At 34.9% G+C, this 24165-nt stretch overlaps 1 protein-coding gene across 2 annotated transcripts in view; it reads right to left on the bottom strand.

The window, feature by feature from the left end:
- Positions 1-24165, bottom strand: part of LOC150078161 (protein regulator of cytokinesis 1-like) — a 185713-nt gene that overhangs the window by 79819 nt on the left and 81729 nt on the right. For both annotated transcript variants that reach the window (XM_090384834.1, XM_090384835.1), the window contains exons 6-8: positions 19324-19462; positions 10165-10301; positions 2388-2483 (exon numbers count right to left, since the gene is read on the bottom strand). In XM_090384834.1, coding sequence (XP_090240960.1) covers positions 2388-2483; positions 10165-10301; positions 19324-19462 — 372 coding nt within the window. The remainder of the gene's footprint in view (positions 1-2387; positions 2484-10164; positions 10302-19323; positions 19463-24165) is intronic.

The following is a 24165-nucleotide window of genomic DNA, read 5'->3' as shown; positions in this document are numbered from 1 at the left end:
AAAGTCATTTTCCTTTAAATTTAATTCCAGTGTTCTGGTAATTTCCACAAGCTCTCTAATTATATCTTCATTTTCTTCACTTCTCGAAGCATCTTGAACAAACTGGGGGCAAGTTTCTTCCAGACGGCATTCATGGTTGATACTGTAATTTCACTCCAGGCAGTATTGATGTTTTTAACAGCTTTGTAAATGTCAAATTCTTTCCAGAACTGCTGCAATGATCTGGCATTCTGTCCTTCAATGGCACTTACTGCCTGTCTAAATGTTGTTTGTAAATAATACCTTTTGAATGTCTGTATTAGACCCTGATCCATGGGTTGAATGAAGGAAGTTGTATTTGCAGGTAAAAATATAACTTTTATGTTTTCATGATAGTCACACAGTTGTTGGGTGACCAGGTACATTATCAACCAGCAGTAATATCTTGAATGGTAGGTTGTTTTTCTTGGCAATACTTTTTAACTTCTTGCATAAAATGATGGAGACACCAGTCCAGAAAATTTTCTTGTGTCACCCATGCTTTTCAATTGGACTTCCACACAACAGGTAGTGATGCCTTTGAAATATTTTTGAAGGCCCTTGGATTTTTGCTACGGTAAACTAACAATGGTTTTATTTTGCAAACTCCAAAAACCAAAAAGTTATATTTTGCAAAAAATAAAACCATTTCCACCAAAAAGAAGGGTTAATCTGTATTTTGATGCCTTAAATCCTGGCATAGTTTTTTTCTTCTTGCGATATGCAAGAACGATCTGGCATTTTTTCCCAATATAAACTAGTCTCATCTACATTGAAGACCTGTTATGGTAGGTAATCATCGTTTTTGATGATTTATATCAAAGTCTCGGGGAACTCCGTAGCTACTAGTACGTCTGCACTAGCAGCCTCACCTGGAATTTTGATGTTGTGCAGTTTAGCACAGTCCTTAAATCTTTGAAACCATCCGTGGCTTGCAATGAATGTTTCACTAGCAACATTCTCACCATGTTTACACTTTAGTTCTTCAAAAAGACTCAAGGCTTTTTCTTGTATGAGCATAAGATATCGGCATTTGCTGTTGTTTCATGTGTTCTATTCAAATCATCAACAATTTTTCCATTTCTTCTATTAATAAGCCTCTTCTTTTCAATATGATCGTAGATTGCATTGGCACAGAACTTTTTACATGCTGCATAATCCGAACTTTATCTTTTATAATGGTTCTAACAGTCGATTCATTCATTTCGTGAACAGGTGCAATGTCAACAAATGTCTTGCCGCTTTCATGTTGTTTAATGATTTCGACTTTAGTCTCCATAGCAAAAGTTATGTGCCTCTTCTTATCACTATGATTACTATTCTCACCTTTTTTCTTTTTGCAGACATATTTAGGGTTTATATTTATTTTGTTTACAACAAGTATAAGCTCACAAGAGACAACTTACACTTTAAAGTGGTCAAGGTGAAAACAAAGTGCTGATGCCACTATCACAATTCACATTAGCAGACACCAACACAATCTATTATATTTAAAGTGGCACTTAATGGATGCCATGGCTAGTCGTAAGTGGAAGTAGCACAACTGCATATCTATGAATCTGAATAAGTTGAGGACTTACCATATATCATCATACCAAGGAAAAAAACTATCTTCTTCTTCTTTGTCCTCGCCTTCTTCCCACGTTCATATGGGGTCGGTAATTCTAACACTTTTCAACTCCTTCATCTCTAGCTGAATGAACTTCTTTAACCGGACCTGTCCTTTGTTCGGTAGCCCTGACACATCTACTTTCCATCAATCACCTTTTGTTTTGGCATAGTTTTTACGACTGGATGCCCTTCCTAACGCCAACCCTCACATTTATCCAGGCTAGGGATTTAAGCTGCTGATCTGTCAAGCCTTACGCAGCTATATAGAAGTGGTAGCTCTTATACAATGGTGATGTCGCAATTTAATAATTTTATGCAATTTATGCCGAATTTCTAATCCCACTGAACAAAACAGGTGGCACTGCTGTAGTTCTTTTATCTCATGAAAATGGCTGACTCGGTAGAATGACTGTGACCTTGAAAATAACAGTAATAAATAACTCAGCAACACGTGAGTATTGCTGAGTTATTAGTTACCAAGGAAAAAACTATACGTATAAAATTAAAAATTCCTGTTTTCTTCTATTTCTTACTTTATACAAGATTTCCAAAAGCAGTCATGCCCTCTGAAATGAGAAATTGTAGGTTCTGATTTTAGAGGTATTGTCTTCCTAATTCATTTTAAGAAAAATAATAAAATAAAATCAGGATGATCTGGTTACCTCCAACTTATTAAAATATTGGCAAACAAAATATAGTGACAAATTTGATAGTAACAAAAGTGCAGTTATGATTTAAGAAATGCTAACACAACTTACTTTTGGTAGCTCTTTTAGCAATTTTTTTCTTTCCTTTTCTTCTTGTAATAATGCACCGCCCCTATTAGTAAATCTATTAGGATCACTCGCCTTTTGCTAAAGAGATTAAAAAAATGATATCAGTATTAATTATCATTAAAAAATTCTATAAAAAACTGTTCAGAAAATAACAAAATACTCTGTGCAGTATTTTTGGTTTAGTCTTTCTGGTAAAGATGAAACCACATGAGAGCACTTAACAATCATTGACTAGCAAGCTGGCATACACAGATGCTAAAATCTAATTTTAAGACTAGATAGTACGAACCAGAGCTGTAATACTCAATATGTTCTACGTTGATATTAATATTTGTAAAATAATAAGAGGAGTTTACCTCAATATAGTACGTAGAACACTTCCGTATGACACTCTCCAGAAATTAAAACGAAAAAATCAAAAACTTACATTAGAGTAAAAAATAAATAATTAAAAACCAATTTAACACAATTAAAAATAATTAACAAAAATATTCAAAACAATTTTCCTTCCTTGATTCAAAAATCGTTTTGAATATTTTCGTTAGATTCTTTTTAATTTTTAATTGCATTAAATTGGTTTTTAATTATTTTTTACTCTAATGTAAGTTTTCGATTTTTTCGTTTTAATTTCTGGAGAGTATCATACGGAAGTTTTTTTTTTTTTTTTTTTTTTTAGGAGCATTAGCAACTAAGGCCATATTGCTCCGGGATATGCGGTGGTCATTCCCTGACCTTTCCGCATCCTCCGTATTTGGTGGTGACGGGTTCGAACCCCGGTCTAATCAAGAAGCGTGTGCTACGCACTGCTGCTGCACCTTCCCACCTGGCTACGGAGTCGCCATCATACGGAAGTGTTCTACTTACTATATTGAGGTAAACTCCTCTTATTATTTTACAAATTTTAAGAATAATAAAGATAATATGTGAAGGACTAAACAACAAAAAGTTGTTGGGGCAACAAATGATGGAAAGTACTTGGAGTGAAATCATCACCTAATATGACCAGTAATTTTGAGATCAGCAAGGCTATTTTCCTAATTTCTGTATAGTAGAGGAAGTGCATTTTAAAGGTTTGTACTTTTAGTGAGATTAGGCTGATGATTCCTGAACCTTGGCTCATTATTTAATTCATACAAAGACACACAAAAATATCATATCAGCGAAATGAACAATATTATTTACCTAATAAAATGTCAACCTAACTTCAATGCATGTTACACTGGTAGCACAACTTCAAAATATGGTTCTATTAAAACATCAAATACACGCGGGTACTACCACTACAATAGTTTTAGGACAGGTCAAACCAACACAGAACTAGCATCGCATGTTCAATCTCACAATCACACCCCCTTAGTAGACTCAGCCATTCCCATTATCATATTAAAATCCAGTTTTAAAATTTTCCAATATGAAGCCCTAGTCATAGAATGGTTCCGCCGGCATTCCAATCTCCAAGTATTAAATACCAAACTACCTTATAACATTGCACCGGCTTGGAATCTCAGCACCTGAGATTCCACATATCTCAGCACCTGAGATTCCACATGTAACCAGGAGCATCACGGGAACTTAGCTTTCTTAAATACACGCGGTTACTCTCAACCCTTCATTGCCAACTGAAGATGTGGATAACGAAAGCCACTTGTTATGGATATTGGCCTCCAGTATTAACCATTTATTTTCAACTTTAATATTGACAACCAAGGACGAAGATGTGCACTTCTACTTCCTGACGCATATTTTAACTTCTGTTTTTTAAAACCCCAACTTACTTACTCCCAATTTAAATTAAAAATTATCATCCACCCTATTCAAACATTAATTGCAGATTATAAAAAAAGGTGAGTACCATAATAAATTAAGCTATGCTATCATATTGAGTGTATTAAAGGTTTTTAGAAAAAATACACTTTTTTTCAGTTGGCATTTTTAATTGACCAATAAGGCACACTTTGCCAACATCTCCAAAATTCACTGAAATCTGTACTCTTTCGTAGAAATGACCTTCCAGCAGTGCAAGCTCCAAAATAAATTTTAGTGCAGCCGGATTAGCAGTGAAAGAGAGTCAAAACAATTTAATTAGCAACAGCATTGACTCTATTTTATTTCTGCACAAAAATTTGCAATAAAAAGCATGCGAAGAGAAGGTGTACAGGTGGATATTGATATTCGTATTGGAATTACATTAAATATGATAAACTGAAATTTATTAGATTTTATTTTTTTATAATTAATATTGATAATTATTTTGGATGATTATTATTGCTATATAATTATTAATATTGAATTTTGAATCTGAAAGTTTATTTTATTATTATTATGAAACTTCAGAATAATTTAGTGATTTTAATTTAGTGATTTAGTAATCTAGCATTAGTGATTTTATATAAATAAAATCACTAATGCTAGTGATTTTATTTATACAGAAAGTTTCGTTGGGCTGGAATAAAAAAAAAAAAAAAAAAACACGATCTGGGTATGGGTAATGAATTTGAAAAACAAATTCAGGCTCAGGACGGGTGTCTAGACTTTGGGCCGGGATAGGTAAAAATAAAAAACGTAGGCCCATGCAGAGGTCTCTCTCTCACGCGCACACACACCTTTTATATATATATATAATATTCACAGATTAAAATAACATTTTAATACATTTACATGCACACTCATGAACCAAAACATTGTCCACCAGTCTCTAGGAGTAGCCGCATTCCCAGCACACCTGGGAGTTAGGTCATTGATTTACACAGCATATATAGTGCCTGCTGGTTTGTCAATATTATGTCTCAGCAATGGCAAAAGGGAAGGACCTGATGGAGCTTGAATGGGGGAATGATTTGCTGCATTAGAAAGGCAGAGGACAGGATCTCGGCAACTGCAAGCATTGTTGGCTGTTTGAGGGCTGCCATAGTGTAGATGCAGTGGAAATGATCTAAAGAGGGCTGCATCGTGCTGCATATTTTCTCCTAGCATATTACAGAATGTGCTGGAAGAAAGGAGACCACCAATGGCTGACAGTCGAGGAAAATGGCAATTGGCACATGCTGTCTGTTGCCATGGACAGCAAGTTGATCCCTCGATTAACAGCAGACCACAAACAGGGCACACAAAGAAATATTTCTGAGCACATCATCCAGCGAATGCCCTTGTGGATATAACCCATGGAATAGGCAAACTGTTCATGCATCTAGGTTGACCAACTGTCTTCAACACCTCCACCAGCAGTGGACATGGGGACACTACCCTGCACACTGGGTGACTGGAAAAGAGATTCCTGTCTGATGAATGAAACTTCGCACCTCCAGTATGCAAATAGACCAGTGTGTATTTAATGGTGAGCTGGTGAACAGCTGCAACTAGAATGCATAGTCAGATGAAAACAGGCTGCAGCAGGGGTAACGTGGCTTGGGAAATCATTTCATGAATATCACTGGACTCCCTTAACCCTACTGAATACATTCTCACCACCAGATCCTACTTCTGGAGCCGACCGGGCTAGCCGAGTGGGTAAAGTACCTGCCCGGCAACCCAAAGGTCGCGGGTTCAATTCCCGCCTCGGGCTTGGATCAAAGTACTGCAAAAACCTTGGGAGGTGCAATATGGCCACAGAAGCCGATGCGCCAACAACTACCAAATCAATCAATCAATCAACCTACTTCTGGCATTGTTTTGGACCAAGTTTTGCCCTACACATTGACCATGCTGGCACTAGATTCTTTCAACAAGATAACAACCTGTGTCAAAAGTTGTGCAGGAACAGTTTGAGGATCATGTCCAAGAATTCCAGTTATGCTCCAGATACAGTTGCAACTACTAGTGGAAGACGCTATCCTCTTTTCTTTATGCCTTTTTACTTTTTTATTCTAATGTTTTATTCCATGAATATTAGAAGTACTATTTCTGTTCTATTTCAACCCTTCACTATGCCTAAATTAGAAACTGCTTATTGCAACCCCACTTCTACCCCTCTCACTGTTTGTATAGAGTTTGGATCTTATTTACATATAATAGTTTTAGCTGCTATCTGTCATTCTGCCAGTTGTTGATAAAGTATTATCTTTTTATCTAAAGATACAGCCATTTGGCCTAATTTTAGGTTCTGCTAAAACTAGCAGATAATAATCAGCAAATAATAATGATAGCAGATAATAATGCAACAAAATTAATTTAGAAATGAAGATGATTATTTAAGAAGTATGAAGCAGGACAAAGTTTGTCATCTGTTGCAAGGAATTAGGTCTTGCTGCTTCAACAGTGAATACTATTTTAATGGACAGTGCGTGTATAAAAGAAAATGTTAAAGGATCAACGCATTTGAGATCAACAGTGTTCAGGTGCTATATCAAAGATGGAACAGCTATTAATAGTATGGATGGAAAATCAGATTCAGAAGCGAGTGCCCCTGAGTCTAATGGCCATTCAAGCAAAAGCAAGAGGTATTTATGAAGATATTAAGGATAAGTACTGCGAATCCCAAGTCAAGTTCGTGGTAAGCAATAGGTAGTTTAATAGGTTCAAGCATCATGCTGGTTTCCAAAATATTAAAGTATGTGGTGAAGTCGCCATTGTCGATTCTGCATCTGCAGAGAAATTTTGCAATGTGTTAGAAAAAACCTCTTCTAAATCTCCAACAGCCCTCAACTTCCACAGCGGTGGACTTATCAGCTGGAGAGTTAATTTTGGCAACGACACTCAAAAGGTAAAACTTGCTGATGTTATGCCTGTCTCCTCTCTCTTTTTGTAATTTTATAATTTTGAAATTTTTGTAAATTTGTACACATCTATAATTTTTCCTGTGTATGAGATAAAAAAAATTGAATAAATAATTCTATTTACATGTTCATCGAACATTTCTTTTTTGCTTCAATCAAATTCAGCGTGCATAGTTGCAAGTGCTGAATAAGCATTTAGGGAAATTCAGACTTACGTAAGTCGGGGAGTGGCTGTATTAGCTTTGTATATGTGCGTGTATTTTTTTAGGGTTTTCTCTTTGTGTTAGCTCACAGTACTTCTAACATTTCTTCAATGTTTAATTCTCCAGCTCTTATTTCATTTTGCTCCTACTAGAGCTTTACAGTTTTTGTGGTTCAGACAAGGACTGATTGGTCTGTGTTAGTTCAACAATGCATTGATCTGTTTAATGTTAAAAATGCAGTGATTCCCTGACCATTGTGGTCAGGGAATCTTCATTGTGGCCTTGTGGTCCTCTGACAAGATAAGGCACAATGGTCACAATGAATTTCATGTCACGTGGACCTGGTGCCATCAAGGAAGCACTGCTACATTTGAATTAACTTTTTGTAAACTTCAAGCATTTTTGAAAAAATTATTTAAAATTTAGCACTTTTTTTCTGCAATATCCTTTATCTTGATTTATTTCTCACTCCCTTCTTTTGTTGCTGTGTGGTTACGTACTGGTTTACTTTCAATTCACTACTTACGTGGCTTGCCATATGACTAGCCATATAACATAAGAATATGCCATAACATATTCTTATGTTATATTCAAATTACATATACAGTTGGACCTCCATATAACGAAATCGATTGTTCGCTTGAAAAAATTCATTATACAGAAATTTTGTTATAAAGAAATATGACCTTTTCAACAATGAAAAATATTGTAATTCAACTCAGAAATACAGCAAAATATGGGAACTAAATCAGAAATAAGTGAGAATGAAAAAATTTTCTAACATTTTAAAACAATTAATTTATTAATACACACATATTAAGAAATGACTACTTACAACATGATGCGCACAATATATTAATACACTTTTAAGAACTATGTCATAAAATACTTGGTTATTTTTTGTTGTACACTGGATTTTATTGTACATTGTTCATAAAAAATGTTCGCATTTGTTTAAGCACTCAAATATATTTTCTGGCATATTTTCTTCACACTGGAGACTTCAATGCAAAGTTTCAAATGCTGCCAACATTTCATGTTTGGAAGGTTTAATATTGCCCTCAATTTCATACAACTCATCGTCAATATTCTCACTAGTTCTTTGAATTCTCTCCAAAATGTTGGAGTCACTCGATATTCAGCTACTATGACATCGTTATCAACTGCTAAAAATTCTTCAAAAACAATTTCTCCACTGATCAAACCTCTCGCTTGGAGTTCTTCCCAAGTTTTCTCAATGTCTTGTAGCAGTTCACCCCTCTCTTCACTGTTAATTGGTATTTTAGCAGAACCTGCTTTTACAAAACAATTCTTAATCATTATTTCTTTTTTTATGAAAACCCCAAATACAAAAGGTATCAAAACCTATAGTACTTAGTACCGTGCATGGGTTGAAGGAGAAGTATGGGGGAGGGGGATGCCGGAAACTTTGCTCTAGAGACTAAACATGGGTTTCACCACTTAAAGCCGCCAATAAGCAAAGTGGTGGTATTTCACCGGTTGGTGAAAGTCACCTACCACCTATTTCAGTCATAGGTGGTTGGCGAAAGTCACATACCACCTATTTCAGTCACATCTTGACTCCAAACTTTTGCCAACTCTGATATGCACACTGCAAATCTATAAAAGAATCTATGGGTTGGTTGGTTTCTATTCTCAGTATAATTTTTTTTCAGTATGTGCCTTTCATAGCACATTTTCAAATTCTTGATAATGCCTTGGTCCATTGGCTGCAGTTTAGACAAGGTATTCGGATTCGGAGGGAAGAAAACAAGCTACACACTTTTCAAAATTACCGAGCGAAGGTGGGCAGGGCAGTTGTCAACAATCAAAGTGATTTTTCTGTTTCCTTTCACCATCTTTCTATCAAATTTTAAAATCCACTGTTCAAAAATTTTGCTTGTCATCCAAGCTTTCTTGTTGTAGTCCACTTTTTCCACTACACTCGAGGATTTCCTCTTAGACATTGTAAGGTTACTTGCACAGCAGCTAAACCAAAACTGATTTAGGGACAACTTGTACCTGCCATAGAGAGACGGGTGAAATTTAGTAATAGTGTGGAAGACTCATTTTTGCAAAACAATAGATGAATTTCCAGGATAAAGGAAAATCACTCTCTCTTAAATCTCTAACAGAGTGCTTACAATAGAAAACAGGCTGAACAGAGCCAATGTCTGCGTTGGGAATATTCTTTAATCTTTGCCAATGACTGTGGACACATAGATAGCAGTTTTGACCAGCACAACTTATCGGTACAGTAAATGCTTTATTGGCTACACTGAATTGTGAAATGTTGTTAAGAATTAAACCCTTTAGCTATTAAAATCAAAGTGCTTAATTCTTAATTCTTTCAGCTCTTAATTTGTGCTTTCTACAGCATTGGCTCTATTGCCTAAAGGCAAGAGTTGCGAACAATGCATACCAAGGTCTCTCAAAATCAATTCGTTATATGGAAATGTTCTTCATTATACAGAAACTATATTAAACTATTAATATAATCAGTGCCATTTGAAATAGGAATAAAGGTTTGTCCTTCTGTTTTTAAAATTCATATCAAAATTATTTCTTTTTGGTTTGCTAGGAAAGGAAATTAACTAAGTTAAATTTTTCCCTCTTTTTATTGTAATAAACAGAAGTAATTTTTAAATATGCAGAATTTTATTTCCTTCAAAATTTATAAACTGACAAACCACAATGTCAAAATGAACTGATGAAATGGAATACACACTCAAGCATGTATTATCTCAGAAGGACAAACCTTTATTCCTATTTCAAATGGCACTGAATATATTAACAAATGAGTGAAATCAATAACCTATAGGGAAAAGTAAAAAGCCATGTTACCTCAAAATGCAACATATGTTCCCAAAGTTCTTGCCTCCTAGAAATTCTCTCAAAGATATCCTTGTTTTCTTCATAAAACTTCTTCATTCTTTGTACCTCTGAATCATATGCATTGAGAAGATCTTCTGTGTAGTCATCTTAAAAATAAAAAGCTTGAGAAGTATCTTAAAAAGTTAATTATAACTGTTTGTGTAAATAGAAGAAAAAAAAATTAAAACTTTCCACTCTTTCAAGTAAACTTACCATCTCCCCCCCTTTAAGACTCACTCTTCCACTAAGCTAATTACATTAAATTTACCAGAATATATTTAAAATTATTTATAAATTAGGCATCCAGTACAAATTTCACAGCTGAAAATCTTCCTTCTTTCTTTTGCATTTATCTACTGCATTGCTTTTCCTACAGGTTAAGCAATCTCTCTTAACTACAGCTTCATAAAAATATACAAGGATGTAAATTGTTCTGTGTTTAAAATGTAGAGTACCTACCTAAACGTGCTCCACACAAGGAATCCAATCATCATCATTGAAGATTAAGAGGAGTATTTGAATCCACTGTAAAGATTAAGTTTTTACTTAGGCACTCTAACCCTTTGTATTCCAATGCTGCAGTGACTGAGACATTATAAAATTCTGTTTCCTGTTCAATGTTGTGGCAGCAGCAACTATCAGTGTTTTGATTATGAAATTTCATTTCCCACTGTGCTGGTGTAATTGTACTGGCATCTATTTATACCTCATATAAATAATCTGTTTATATTCAAATGTCAATAGGTTGGAAGGTTTTTTTTCCCCCCTTCATTTTTAGAAGTCAAAATATTTAAAAAGTTTCCAGAATGTTTTATTTCTTCAATTCCTTGGGCAAAAAACTTTTTGCCAACCACTTTTTTTGACACCCTAATCACCAGGGTGAGAGTTTCGCTCAAAAAGTTTTTACTTAAAGAACAACCATCAGGGGTACTTGTGTCCTTTTAAAGTAAAAACTTTCTATGCACATCCACAAACCTGAATCCAGCATACTATTCCTAGGAAGCTATCAACCTCTCATCTATATAATGCAAGAGATAGTTCAGCTGGTATTACTGCACACTTTATGGTGGCAGTGAATGGGAAGACTGTGACAAATTCCCATTGACTATACCCAAAAGCTAAGCTAAGTGTTCTTTAGAAATTTACTACATTCAAAAGACAGCAGAAGTAATGAAGACATGCTTTGCTCTGGATGTCTCTGAATATCCAAAGGATGTGTAAATGCATCAGTTTAATTTGAGGAAACACTGAAACTGTATTCTAAAACTAACCTCGCACTGGTTAGTTTTTGAATATGGAAAAACTTAATAAAATACCATAACATTTTTTGTGTTATGCCTCAACCTTTGACAATGGTTTCCTATAAACACCAGTCTATAATTGTGAGATATCAATTCCCAAACTGATCTGTATAGGTACCAATTCTAGTGAAAATGCACTAGTCCATACTTTTCTTGAGAATCTATTAATGGTAACTCATATAAATACACATTTTGAAAGAAAACTTGGAAAATTACATTAATGAAATGCTTTTAACAACCTCTCATTTCACTAGACTGGACAGATGAGAACTCCAAGAGTAAATAGGTAAGAGCATTATGGCGTAATTATATGGCCAGTAAGGTCCTGATTTGTTACTCTTGATTTCTTTATTTGGGGACATTTGAAGTCACGTTTTCCAGAACAGACCTTAGCTAAGGAACTTCAGAGAGAAGCTCTTACTTCAGATGAAGAGACACATATGATAATAAGAAAACCAGCTTGAGCATCTACTATAAATACCATAAGTATTAATATAAATTTTCCTATGCAAATAGAATTTGTGATGCCCTATGTAAACACACTCAAAGGATATAACAGATTGAACAGGTATCTTAATTTTTTTTTTTTTTTTTTTGTTAACAGCACTGAAATTAGAGTGTAAGATTAACCTGCTTTCTCTATTTACAGGTGCCAACTGAGATTAAAACTGTATTAAAGGAGGCAACAAAGGAAGTAAGCAAACCCTTAGCCATAATTATGAGAGCTTCCTTGGAATCAGGGGAAGTACCATTGGACTGGAGATGTGCAAATGTGACCGCAATTCATAAAGGAGGATCAAAGAGTGACACAAGTAATTACAGACCTGTTAGTTTAACTTCTGTTCTGGGGGAAAGTAACAGAGGCACTTGTTAAAGAAGCACAGCAGAATCATCTAGATAAGTTTTCAGTTATAGTCCAGACACAGCATGGGTTTGTTATGGGGAAGTCTTGTCTGACTAATTTGATTGGATACTATGATGTGGTCATAAAGGAACTGGATGCAAAGAATAATTTTGATATCATATACTTTGATCTTTTGATACTGTTGCACATAGAAGACTGCTGCACAAATTGGAGCATTGTGGCATTGGAGGCAAATTGCTGCTATGGATAAAGAGATGGTTGAGTGGGAGAAGACAGAGTGGTAATCAACAGCCACTGCTCTTCGTGGGCTAATGTTATTAGTAGAGTCCCCCCGGGATTCAGTGTTGGGTCCACTGTTGTTTTCTGTATTTATTAATGAAAATGATGATAGTATATCAGGCTTAATGTCCAAGCTTGCAGATGATACGAAGGTTGACAGGATTGTGAATGATACTAATGACAGTGTGCTACTGCAACAGGATCCAGAAAAGTTGAGCAGATGGGTTGAGAGCTGGCAACTGTGTGATACTACACTGAGAGTGGTAGAGAATGAAATGGACCTGTGGATAATTGTGCAGTAGAAGTTTTCTGAGCAGTGCGGACAGGCGGCCAAAGTAGGTCATGCTGTCTTGTCAATGAAATACAGGGATTTTTCTAGCAGAGATAAGGAGGTGATTATCTCCTTGTATAAGGTCAGGCCACACCTTGAGTACTGTATACAGGTCTGGAGGCCTCATTTTAGGAAGGATGTAGAGCTGCTGGAACAAGTACAGAGAAGGGCAATGAGATTAGTGAATGGAACAAAGGGTTGCTCTTAAAAAGAAAGGCTTCAGTTTTGCAAATTATAGTGACTGGAGACTAGACACCTGCGAGGTGATCTGACTGAAGTAAGGCCTTGAACGGTTTGAGCATGCTCAATGCTGATGGGATTCTTCCTCTTGCCCAGATTAATCACCTTAGGGGGCATAAATTCAAATTGAGGAAAGACAGTTATAGAATAGATGTGCAGAAGTTTGCCTTTAGCCAGCAGGTGGTAGATTGCTGGAACAAACTTTCATCTATTGTTGTAGAAGTTGACAGCTTAAATAAATTCAAGGCAGAACTAGACAAACATTTGGAGCAAACGGATGGGTGAAATGGGAAGGGTTTTTTTTTTTTTTTTTTTGGCTTATGCTGTATAAGCTTGCTTTCTTGCATCATATGCCTCTGCTAATGAAGCCAGGGTCTCCACCATAAAAAATGGTATACAGAGAAGATAATAGTGAGTACAAAAGGGGGTGGTAACATTTGGCAGGTCTAAAGGACATTCTTTTAAAGAAATAACCATTTTCATCACAGTATATATGATTTCTGTATTTATTTTCATTGTTTTTGTAGGTAACATCTTATAATTTAGACCTATATTGCTCATATTGTACTTTTCTCCAATAAATTTTCCCCTGTTGATAAATGACTAAATCTTCTGTAAATTTTTGAGCAAATAATTGTCTCCTCTAATACTCAATACCATGACAACTTTTTTTTTTAACATCCAAGCCATCTGTCACTTGGTGTAAAACTTTCTGCACTATTACTCTTCTAATGTGAGATCAAGGTCTTTATTTAATCGTGCTTTTGTGGATCTGCTGAGTGGAGTTCCATGTTGTCTACCTTGCATAGATCAGTCACAATGCATTGTCTATTACTCTACTTTAGGTTTCTTTAAAGCAGAGTGATAACTTAATGACTCTTGCAAAACAAATTTGAGTGCAAAATCCTAGATTTTTTTCCTCATCTTTTATAGTTGTCTCCATACCAAGAGCAGTTTTTGGAGAACACACCGTTATCAAGTCTTTCAAAAGGAACTGACTTAGTTTTCATAGAAACAAGCCCTCTTTTTTTCTCTCAAAATATTTCACTAGTTTATGCGACATTTAATTAAATTATGTACTGTAATTACAGTAACAAATAATTACTGGTGCACAGTTTGAAACAAAACTGACCTCTTGGGAAGCATACTGGACCAGTGCTTATGTAGACATCAGACAGCAAAACAGGGGAAAATGTTTTAAAGCAGGAAGAGCATTGGTTAATCTGACAAGTCTATTAAGAGGGCTTCTACTGCATATACATATACAGTGAACCTTCCCTTTAACGTGGATGACACGAGATGACATGATTTTTGAATCTGATCATTTACGTGTTGCCAAAATTGTTTGAACAGTTCATTTTTTTCTTTAGGATGTCGCTTACCTGCGTCTTCCCGATTTTGAATTTTGCAGCGAGATTGCGAACACTATTTCTTTGCCAATCATACGCATTAATGAGTTCGACTTTATCTTTTAAAGTTAAATGTTTACGAGAAGACATTGTGCACTTCACACAATACTGAACAAAACTGAAAACTGAAACTCAAAAGACGAAAGGCCGACAAAATCCCACCCCCTTGCACACACCGAATTCATCAGAAGTTTTACACGTCCCTTAAAATTCTCAAAAAAGAGTTTAGAACCGAGACGTAAACCTTGATAAAATTCAGAGAATCGGAAATAGAAAATAAACACACGATTGAGGCAATACGTGGAAGAAATGTTCCTAGAAAAAGGGCCATGAGCTCGCCCGCTGTCCGTTTAAGGGGAGATCAAATTAAGTGCTAATCTAAACGAAACAGTGCAGATTGCCTGTCCGCGTCCGTTACAGAGAATGTCCGCTAGACAGAAGCTGAAAACACGTTAAAACCAATAGAGGAGAGTTGGGGAATTTGAAAATGTCCGTTGTAGAGAGATGTCCGTTAGGAGAAGTTTCACTGTATACACACATATATTACCTACCATCTCTACAAGAGATGGTAGGTAATATATTTTCCAAGAAAATATGGCTATAAGTGCCATATTTTCTTGGAAATAGGGCCAACAGTCTTATTTCCAGTTTACAGCCAAATCGTACCTCATTACAACTCAATTAAATCTCCAATTGATATAATTTCTATACCAGTTAATCAAAATTTGTTAAACTGGAATATAAACCATGAAGCAGATAGGGTTTATGCTGATTGCTTTCACTTGTACATTGATGAGTGTTGACCGTCCATCAATGTATACAGGCTGTCATCAGCAGGAGATAAATTTAAATATTTATTGTGTTCAATATATTAGCTTTAATATCCCTATTATCCTTGGGGGGGGATGTTCTTGTTTATACTCTGGCACGACCAACAGGTCAGTGGAGTTTACAATAAATCAATACAAATGTTAATCGTATTTAGCAGTCATGGGCTTGAACTCTGGTCCACTCAAAGAGCACATGCTACTTCATTCACACTTCTGGCCACTCAGCTACATTGCATATTAATAACTGGTATATTAAAAATTCTAGTACATGAACATAATTTATAATTTAGTCATGTCATGTATTATTGGTTATTACTCAAATAATTTCAATGGCATAATAGATTTAATTATATATACTGTGAAACTTCTCCTAATGGACACCTCTCTTTAACGGACATCTCTATACAACAGACATTTTCAAATTCCCCAACTCTCCTCTATTGGTTTTAACGTGTTTTCAGCTTCTGTCTAGCGGACATTCTCTGAAACGGACGCGGACAGGCAATCTGCACTGTTTCGTTTAGATTAGCACTTAATTTGATCTACGCATAACAGACGGCGGGCGAGCTCACGGCCCTTTTTCTAGGAACGTTTCTTCCATGTATTGCCTCAATCGTGTGTTTATTTTCTATTTCCGATTCTCTGATTTTATCAAGGTTTACGTCGCGGTTCTAAACCCCTTTTCAAGAATTTAAGGCACGTGTAAAACTTCTGATGAATTCGGTGTGTGCAGGGGGGGAGAGAATTTGTCGTCTTTTTGAGTTTGAGTTTTCAGTTTTGTTCAGTGTCGTGTGAAGTGCACAATGTCTTCTCGTAAACATTTAACTTTAAAAGATAAAGTCGAACTCATTAATGCGTATGATTGGCAAAGAAATAGTGTTCGCAATCTCGGTGCAAAATTCAAAATCGGGAAGACGCAGGTAAGCGACATCCTAAAGGGAAAAAAATGAACTGCTCAAACAATTTTGGCAACACGTAAATGATCAGATTCAAAAATCATTCCCGAAAACTGTTGGACTTCAAACTGACAATGTTACGTATGAGTGGTTTTGTCGCACACGTGCTAAAAAAATTCCCATTAATGGGCCTATTATTATGGAAAAGGCTTTGGAGGTTGCAAAATCTGTGGGAGTAAATGAGTTCAAAGCTTCTGTGGGATGGCTAGACAAGTTCAAAACTTGGCATAAAATTTCTTGGAAAACCGTAAGTGGTGAAGGTGGATCTGTTGATACTGGGGTTGTAACAGAGTGGACCGTCAAATTGGAAGATTTATGTCTTGATTTTGAAGCTAAGTATATTTACAACTGTGACGAAACAGGATTGTTTTTTAAAGCTCTTCCTGAAAAAACAATGAGTCTAAAAAACGAAAAGTGTCAGGGCGGAAAAATTTCTAAGGAAAGCTTGACTGTACTATTGTGTATGCTGGGAGACTTTGAACAGCCTCTTGTTATAGGAAAACCACAAAATCCTCGTTGTTTCAAGGGCATAAAGTTGAATCTTTTGAATGTTGACTGGAAGTCTAATAAAAATGCGTGGATGACACGAGATATCATGAGCCAATGGATAAGTTACTTTAACCAAAACATGATTCGTCAAAACAGAAAAATTATTCTTTTCATGGAAAATGCTGCATCTCACTCGCACATTGAATTGTCCAACATTCAAATCGTTTTTCTGCCACCAAACACATCTGCAGAGTGTCAGCCCTTGGATTAAGGGATAATAAAAAATTTTAAACTTCACTACAGAAAACGTGTTTTAAGACATCTCATTGCAAACATGAACGATGTAACATGTGCGAGTGACCTTTCAAAGAAAATCAGCATCCTAGATGCGATTCAATGGATTTCCTCTTCAGTAAACGCAATTAGAAAACAAACTGTCGTGAGCTGTTTTGTAAAGTCTGGCTTCTCAAACGCAAAAATTGAAGTTGTGAACAGCAATGTGGAGCACCAAGAAGAACAAGAACTTCAACATCTATTGATAATGTACGATACTTCCGCTACAAGTGACCCTGGCTACAAAGATATAGACTCGAACCTCACTACAGAAGATGGTGCTCTAGATATCAACGACATTATCATCGATATTTTTCAAGAAGTTCCTCATGAGGATGAAGAAATGGAAGGAGGTCATTCTGTCGAAGAACATATTAACGATGAACCACCGATGAAAATTGAAGAAGCGCTCATACAAATCAATCGTTAAAAATGTTTTTCGCCGCTGAAGAAGATACTGAAGGACTTTCGATGGTTTCTTCACTCCAAACAAATGTTGAAAACAAAATTATCAGCCCGAAGAAGGTGCAGAAGAAAATAAGTGATTACTGTATGTATATTATTTACAAAAATATTGTGCAAAATCTGTATATAATTTAATTTAATTTTACATTAAACATTTAATGATTTTTCTTTCTTTCTTTTTTTTTTCTCCCTCAGACTTCTTGTTAGCGGACACTTCTCTCTAACGGACACATTCTCGTTCCCCATGGCTGTCCGTTAAAGGGAAGTTTCACTGTATACACATACAGGCAACCTCCATATAACAAGGTACTTCTACAACATGGTTTCGCTCTAACATGATCGATAAATTGCAGCAATCCTTGCACAACACTGCACTTCTACAACAAGGTTTTGCTCTAACACAGTTTGAGAATTGTATGAAATCTCACATAACATGGTATTTTTGAGCTTTTGTGCTGAGAAAACTGTGCTATTGGATATCTGTTAGATGTATTTTTAAACGTTTCAATCTTTTTGTGAATCTCCGCTGTTATTGCCTTCATGGTATTTTTCTAAAGCACTTTTCTGGAGGTCACTACCATAAAACAACAAAAACAATTTACACTTTCCGGTTTATTGGGCTTTTCCATCAGTGTAATCAAATATAAATGGGTAGTAAACACTATTTTCTTGCATTTGCTATAGTACCGATAGTTGGAATTGTGCGAGTTTTCATGTTATTACGGTGAAATGCGTTTCCCCTTCCGTGAAATATTCAATCATATAAAAAACAAATAAGTTTTCAGAAACCCATTACTCCATATCTCACTTGTGCATATCATGTTTGTTGCAACTTGTGCATGTCCTGTTCTCTGTTATTAATTATATTACTTATCTTTTTTACTCTTTTAAATTTAAAAACAACAACAACAAAAAAAAAAAAAGTCAATTAATAGAAATATCAATTAGTATGTACATATTATAGTACGTATGAATTAAGCAATGTACATAAGCGTACATTTATTTTTATTTTGCTAACCTATGGAAAATATTCTTCCAATTTTCACGTATCATTTAACGTTGTTAATTGGTAAGGTAATAAAGTTAAATTTGTGCTTTATATCTTTAAAGCAAGGTTCCACTGTATTTTGTTGGGAAATTCCTGGGTTAGGTCCTGTGCTATTGAACTTGTGTTTGTTTGAGACAATAAAAAACTGTGACTCTAAAGCGTGCAGTTTGTGACTTTTAAAGAGAGCAGGGTACACAAAATCTAGATGCTGCAGAAGAGACTGTGCTTAGCAGCAATGAAGAGGAAGAAAATTAAATGAACGTACATTATCTGACATATAAGTAACATAGTTTGTAAGGTAAGAAGTTTGTTCAGTTACTACTATCATAAAAATAAAATATTAAGTTTCCGATATATATATATATATATATATATATATAAAAAAAAAAGGTGTATTTTTGTTAGCTTTTGGAACGTAAAACCCCTTTTTGTACTGGTTCTTAGTCCCGTATAACATGGTTTCACATTACACGAGATTTTGTAGGAACCAAACTACTACCGTGTTATACGAGGGTCACCTGCATATATATATATATATATATATATATATTGTGTATGTTTATATAATATAATATATACATACCACCCTTAAATTCTTTTCTTTGTTCTAATCCAATAAAACAGATCTTCCACCACGAAGCAAGCTCAGTCTTCATTTTATCAATGAACATTTTAATATTTTGCTTTTTTAGGACTTCACATCGCTCTATTTCTTGCTGTAACTAAAATCCAAAAGAAATCCTATATATCATGTATACATATATATTAAAAACAGAGCACAGATAAATTACTGAGGTTTAGAGAGCAAGTTATAACAACATTAGCATAATTAGTGATGATGTGCATACCAAAATTTGATTGAAATATAAAGTATATTTATGAAGACTAAGCATAAACTAGTCAAGGACATTTCAGTGGTTCCGAAAGTTCAAAATCAGATTATTATCGATTACTATTATAAAGGCACGGTAATTTATTCCAAGAGATAATAACCCTTTAACTAAAAGAGAATTTTCTTACAACTAGTCTAAAACTATTCTTCCTTCATTTAAGGACGTGTCCTGCAGTTTGTACAACAAAATAAAAAAATTTGAATCTGCAAAAGAAAAAAAAAGATCTCTCTGAAACTTAAATTTCTAAATCCTTTGAGCCTCAACATCAAGTCATCACACAGGCAGCAGGTCTAGAGACATTACAACCTCTCCAACCTCCTCTTTTATATCAAAATCTAGTCTTGTTACTCTGCACCTTTTCCACCAGATCCATATCCTTTACAAAATTATAATTCCAAACTTGTATACAATACTCAAAGATATGGCCCAACAAAGGCTTTATACAATGGAACACCACATGGTCCTAGTAGCTTGTCCACACTATGGAAAGAATTTCTTGTGGGACTGGGAGTACACAATTCTTCTCTCATAAATGCCTTAAGTTTGTTGCTTCACAAGTAATAAGATCACTCAGAATTATTATTACCAAATTGTAGACACTTTACATTTCCCAATATTATAATTTAACTGCCATTTTTCAGACCACTTGATTAATTTTTTTCCTTTGTTATCATTTACAACCCTCCAAACCTTTGCAATTGCAGCAAACAATGACATTAAGTCTTTTATGCCTTCATCAGCAATAGTCATTTATATAATTGTAGATAAGAGAAAAACGAGAGATATTTTTGGAAAAAGCAGATCTATTTTAAAGTCCACACTGTACTAGAAATTAGATTTCACTGACAACATACTCATTTTGAATTAAAATACAGCCACAGGACTGTTTACCGCATGCTTTCAAACAGTAGTTATCTAAGACTTTTCTGTCTGTGATTTTCTCTTTGAATTTGCCTGTTTCTTGAAGCGATCATAATCAGTTATGATTATGATTGCTTCAAGAAAGATACTGTTTTAGACTTTGTACCTCTCTAGAAATGACAAATCAAGTTTTGTTTATAACAATGGCATCGGTAATCAGACTTGGCTGTCAAAAGCATTTCCAAAGCTTCTTTCAACAGAAAGAAAAGATCTAAATTCAGTATTTTTTTCTCCTATTACTATTATGACTTTCTATTACTATTACTGACATTCAGCATTGTTATGTTGTTTCTTTGTTATTTGGTTTTTAGGAGCATTAGCAACCATGGCCATATTGCTCTGGGGATATGCGGTGGTCATTCCCTGACCTTTCTGCATTTGGTGGTTACGGGCTCGAACCCCAGTCTAATCAAGAAGCGTGTGCACACACTACTGCTCCTGCCCATCAGCATTGCTATGAAGAATTGTTAAGATGACCTTGGGATGATTTGTTATATTCCATGATTCCTTGTGCTTTTTAAGTTCAACAACCAAGGGCCACTGTATATAAATTTTTTCTTCTTTCATAATAGTATCCAGTTGTCTCTCACACTGAAATTGACAGAAACAATGCTGCAATTTTTTTTTTTTTTTTTTTTTTTAAATATTCAATGACATTAACTTTATGATTATATTTTTTATTTTTGCAAAAATGATTCATTTCAATTTGATTAAAAAAAATTGTTCTCCAAATAGTGCCATCTTGCTATCTATGACTTCTGTTTGGAGCTAGCAAATTTTCACCTGCTGTAAGGGCAAATGCTTTGGTCTTTTTGATAGAAAGCCAGCTGGAGGCTACACTAAGTCTGCAATTTACCAAATTTATTCATAATATCATATAGATTCTGCTATGAGTAGGTTAAATATTTCAAACTATAATAATTAATTTGGATTCCCAACCCAAATCACCTCAAAGGCATAATGTTAACAAACAGAACTGTACTAATGTATTTTTCTTTTTTAACCACAATAAAGTTTGCCGCAAATGTTGTAACATACTACAACTCATTATCCATAACCTGCTTTGACATTCATGATATATTCATCTCTCACTAGTCTTTTATAACTGTGATTGACAAGGAAGGCAACCTTTACTAATTTATTAACAGGGGAAGATGTTGTTTTGGCCCATTTCCACATTATCAGCAATAGAATTTAGAAAAGTTGCTATCTTGTACATTTATTTTCTTGGAAAATAAATCTTTAGTGATATTAGTTTAATAAACCTTTAAAATCTTTTATTAATTTTTTTTTTTTTTTTTTTTGCTTTCTAAATTAGGAAAAGGAATCATCCCTGGGTTGTAATTCATGCACTGTTGCACTGGAAATACATAAACTATTCTCAGGTGTCTGTCACAGCCATGTTCATTAAAATAAATAAAAAATTCAGAATTTTTTACATTACAGTCTGATTTTAACAGTTTCATTATTTTTTTGTGCTAACTATATTAGCAGGTGAGACAGAGAAGGGGTCAAATCAAGTCGAAAAGACTGATTCACCATTACAAACCCAGAGAATTGGCAGCAATGCAATTATAATCATCCTTTGTCTTCTCTTACTGAACCAACCCTTTATCCACTATAGCACTTTACTACTAATGACACATTGTTCCAATTTTATGCAAAAGGCATTTATGTGGAATAGTATCAAAAGTCTTAGCAAAGTATAAATAATATGGCACAAAATTATAATTGGTATCCAGTTCTTTTGTGACAACACCATAATAACACATCAGACTATTTAAACATGCTTTCCCTTTAATTCAAGCTGTACTTCTAATTTAATTCCATTTCTGTCCAGAAGATCCTATAGTGCACATCATTTTCCTTGGCACAGAGATGGAACTTATGGGTTTCTAATTGCAAATTTCAACTTAAGAACCACCTTCGTAAATTGAAGGCATTTGCTCTTCCCCTATCTGTCCAGACTTACTAATTGTAATTATAACAAACTTGTAATTATATTTGCATTATAATAGATGGGGATGGCAATATGCCCTGCCACTTCCTTTAATATCACTAAATGAATTCTATCAGTTCCCCATGCTTTTACATACAAACATGACAATTTCTCTACCAATCCATTTTCAGTGATCTATCATAGAGTATTAGTATGAACTATATAGCGCAAAGAAGGCAAGGCCTATTGTTGCACAAAAAAAAAACACAAGTTATGCACTCCTCTTCTCAGAGAGATAATTATCCAGTTGACCTTCAAACTACCAGCGCCAACTACCTGAAGAGGCAACTTGCTCCAGTAATCAATGATTCATTGTCTATAGGAAACTTCCTACAATTTAGTCTAAACCTCGTCCCCTGTAATATGAACTTATGGCCCGTGGTTCTTGATTACTTAATAACAGTGAAACATCCACTTCATTTTACTAACCTCTCTCAGAGCATTATAAACATCAATCGGGTCCCCTCAAAGTTGCCAATCTCTGTAGGGTGCTCAGAAAACTTCATACCTGTCAGTACTAAAACTTCTAGATTCCTTTCTTCTGCTGCTGTTTTAATTAAACCCCATCAAGTGGGCAAGTTATTTTGGAGTTGCTATTCCCAAATGTAGGACCTTGCATTTTCCTGCATTAAAACATAGCTACCACTTTCTTGACCATTCTTGAAGCCTGTTCACAAGTCATCCTGAAGGATGTGCTGCTTGGCACTATTCATTAATGACTCTCCCAATCTGGTCTCAACTCTCCCAACATGGTCTGAAAATTTTGATATTACACCCTTTATCAATGTCATTTATGAAAATCATGAAACAACAATGGTCCAAGAACCATTTCTTGGGGAACTCCACTTCTTACTTAACATCAATCTGAAGAATATCCATTAACTACAACACCCAATTGTAGGGTGGCTGCCCTGCAGCCACCCTACAATCTTAAAATATTTCTCGTAATAGTCTTTCCAGCTTATATAGTAATCTCTTATGAAGGACTGAGTCAAATGTCCTGGCAAAATCCAAACTATGTCTAAGGACGAAGAATTTTGAGCTTGTGGAAACAAGTTTTTTTGGAAATGTTTTACCATCTTTTTTGATTAATAAAGATATTAAATTGTGTTTGACAAATAGTTTAATAGCCTTTGTCATGTTCATTAGCTTATTTTTAAATTTAGCTAGTGATTTTGTAAGTTAAAACTTATTTGTAGAGTTAGTTTATTGATGTTTTGGCACAAATAACTTAACATGTAACTAGTAGTGCAGTGGAATAGTAGGTTTTAATTGTGATAAATAAGTGGCTCAAAGATTCTAATCACGTAGTTTGGCAGGTTTTTTTAGCTAAGAAATTTTACTTTTATTAAGAAAATAACCAATTTAAAAAACTGCGGACATAACAGTATACCTTGAATTTCAAAGCATAATACACATCACTGCATTTAGGAATCTATTAGCTTAGTGTAACAGTGTCAATTAATTTGTATTTAAACAAAAATTATGTCCTAGACCAGCGGTTCCCAAACTGGAGTCCGCAAAACGATCCTCTGGAACTGGTCAAATTATTCGTTCTATGTATAGCAAATTGATGATAAATAAAGTTATTATTATATATTTATGTAAAAAT

The sequence above is a fragment of the Mastigoproctus giganteus genome, chromosome 11, assembly GCF_048544385.1.
Source record: "Mastigoproctus giganteus isolate SK-2022 chromosome 11, ASM4854438v1, whole genome shotgun sequence".
Lineage (NCBI taxonomy): Eukaryota > Metazoa > Arthropoda > Arachnida > Uropygi > Thelyphonidae > Mastigoproctus > Mastigoproctus giganteus.
Note: the sequence above shows the minus strand (reverse complement) of the source record. Positions and strands in the feature narration are given on the sequence as shown.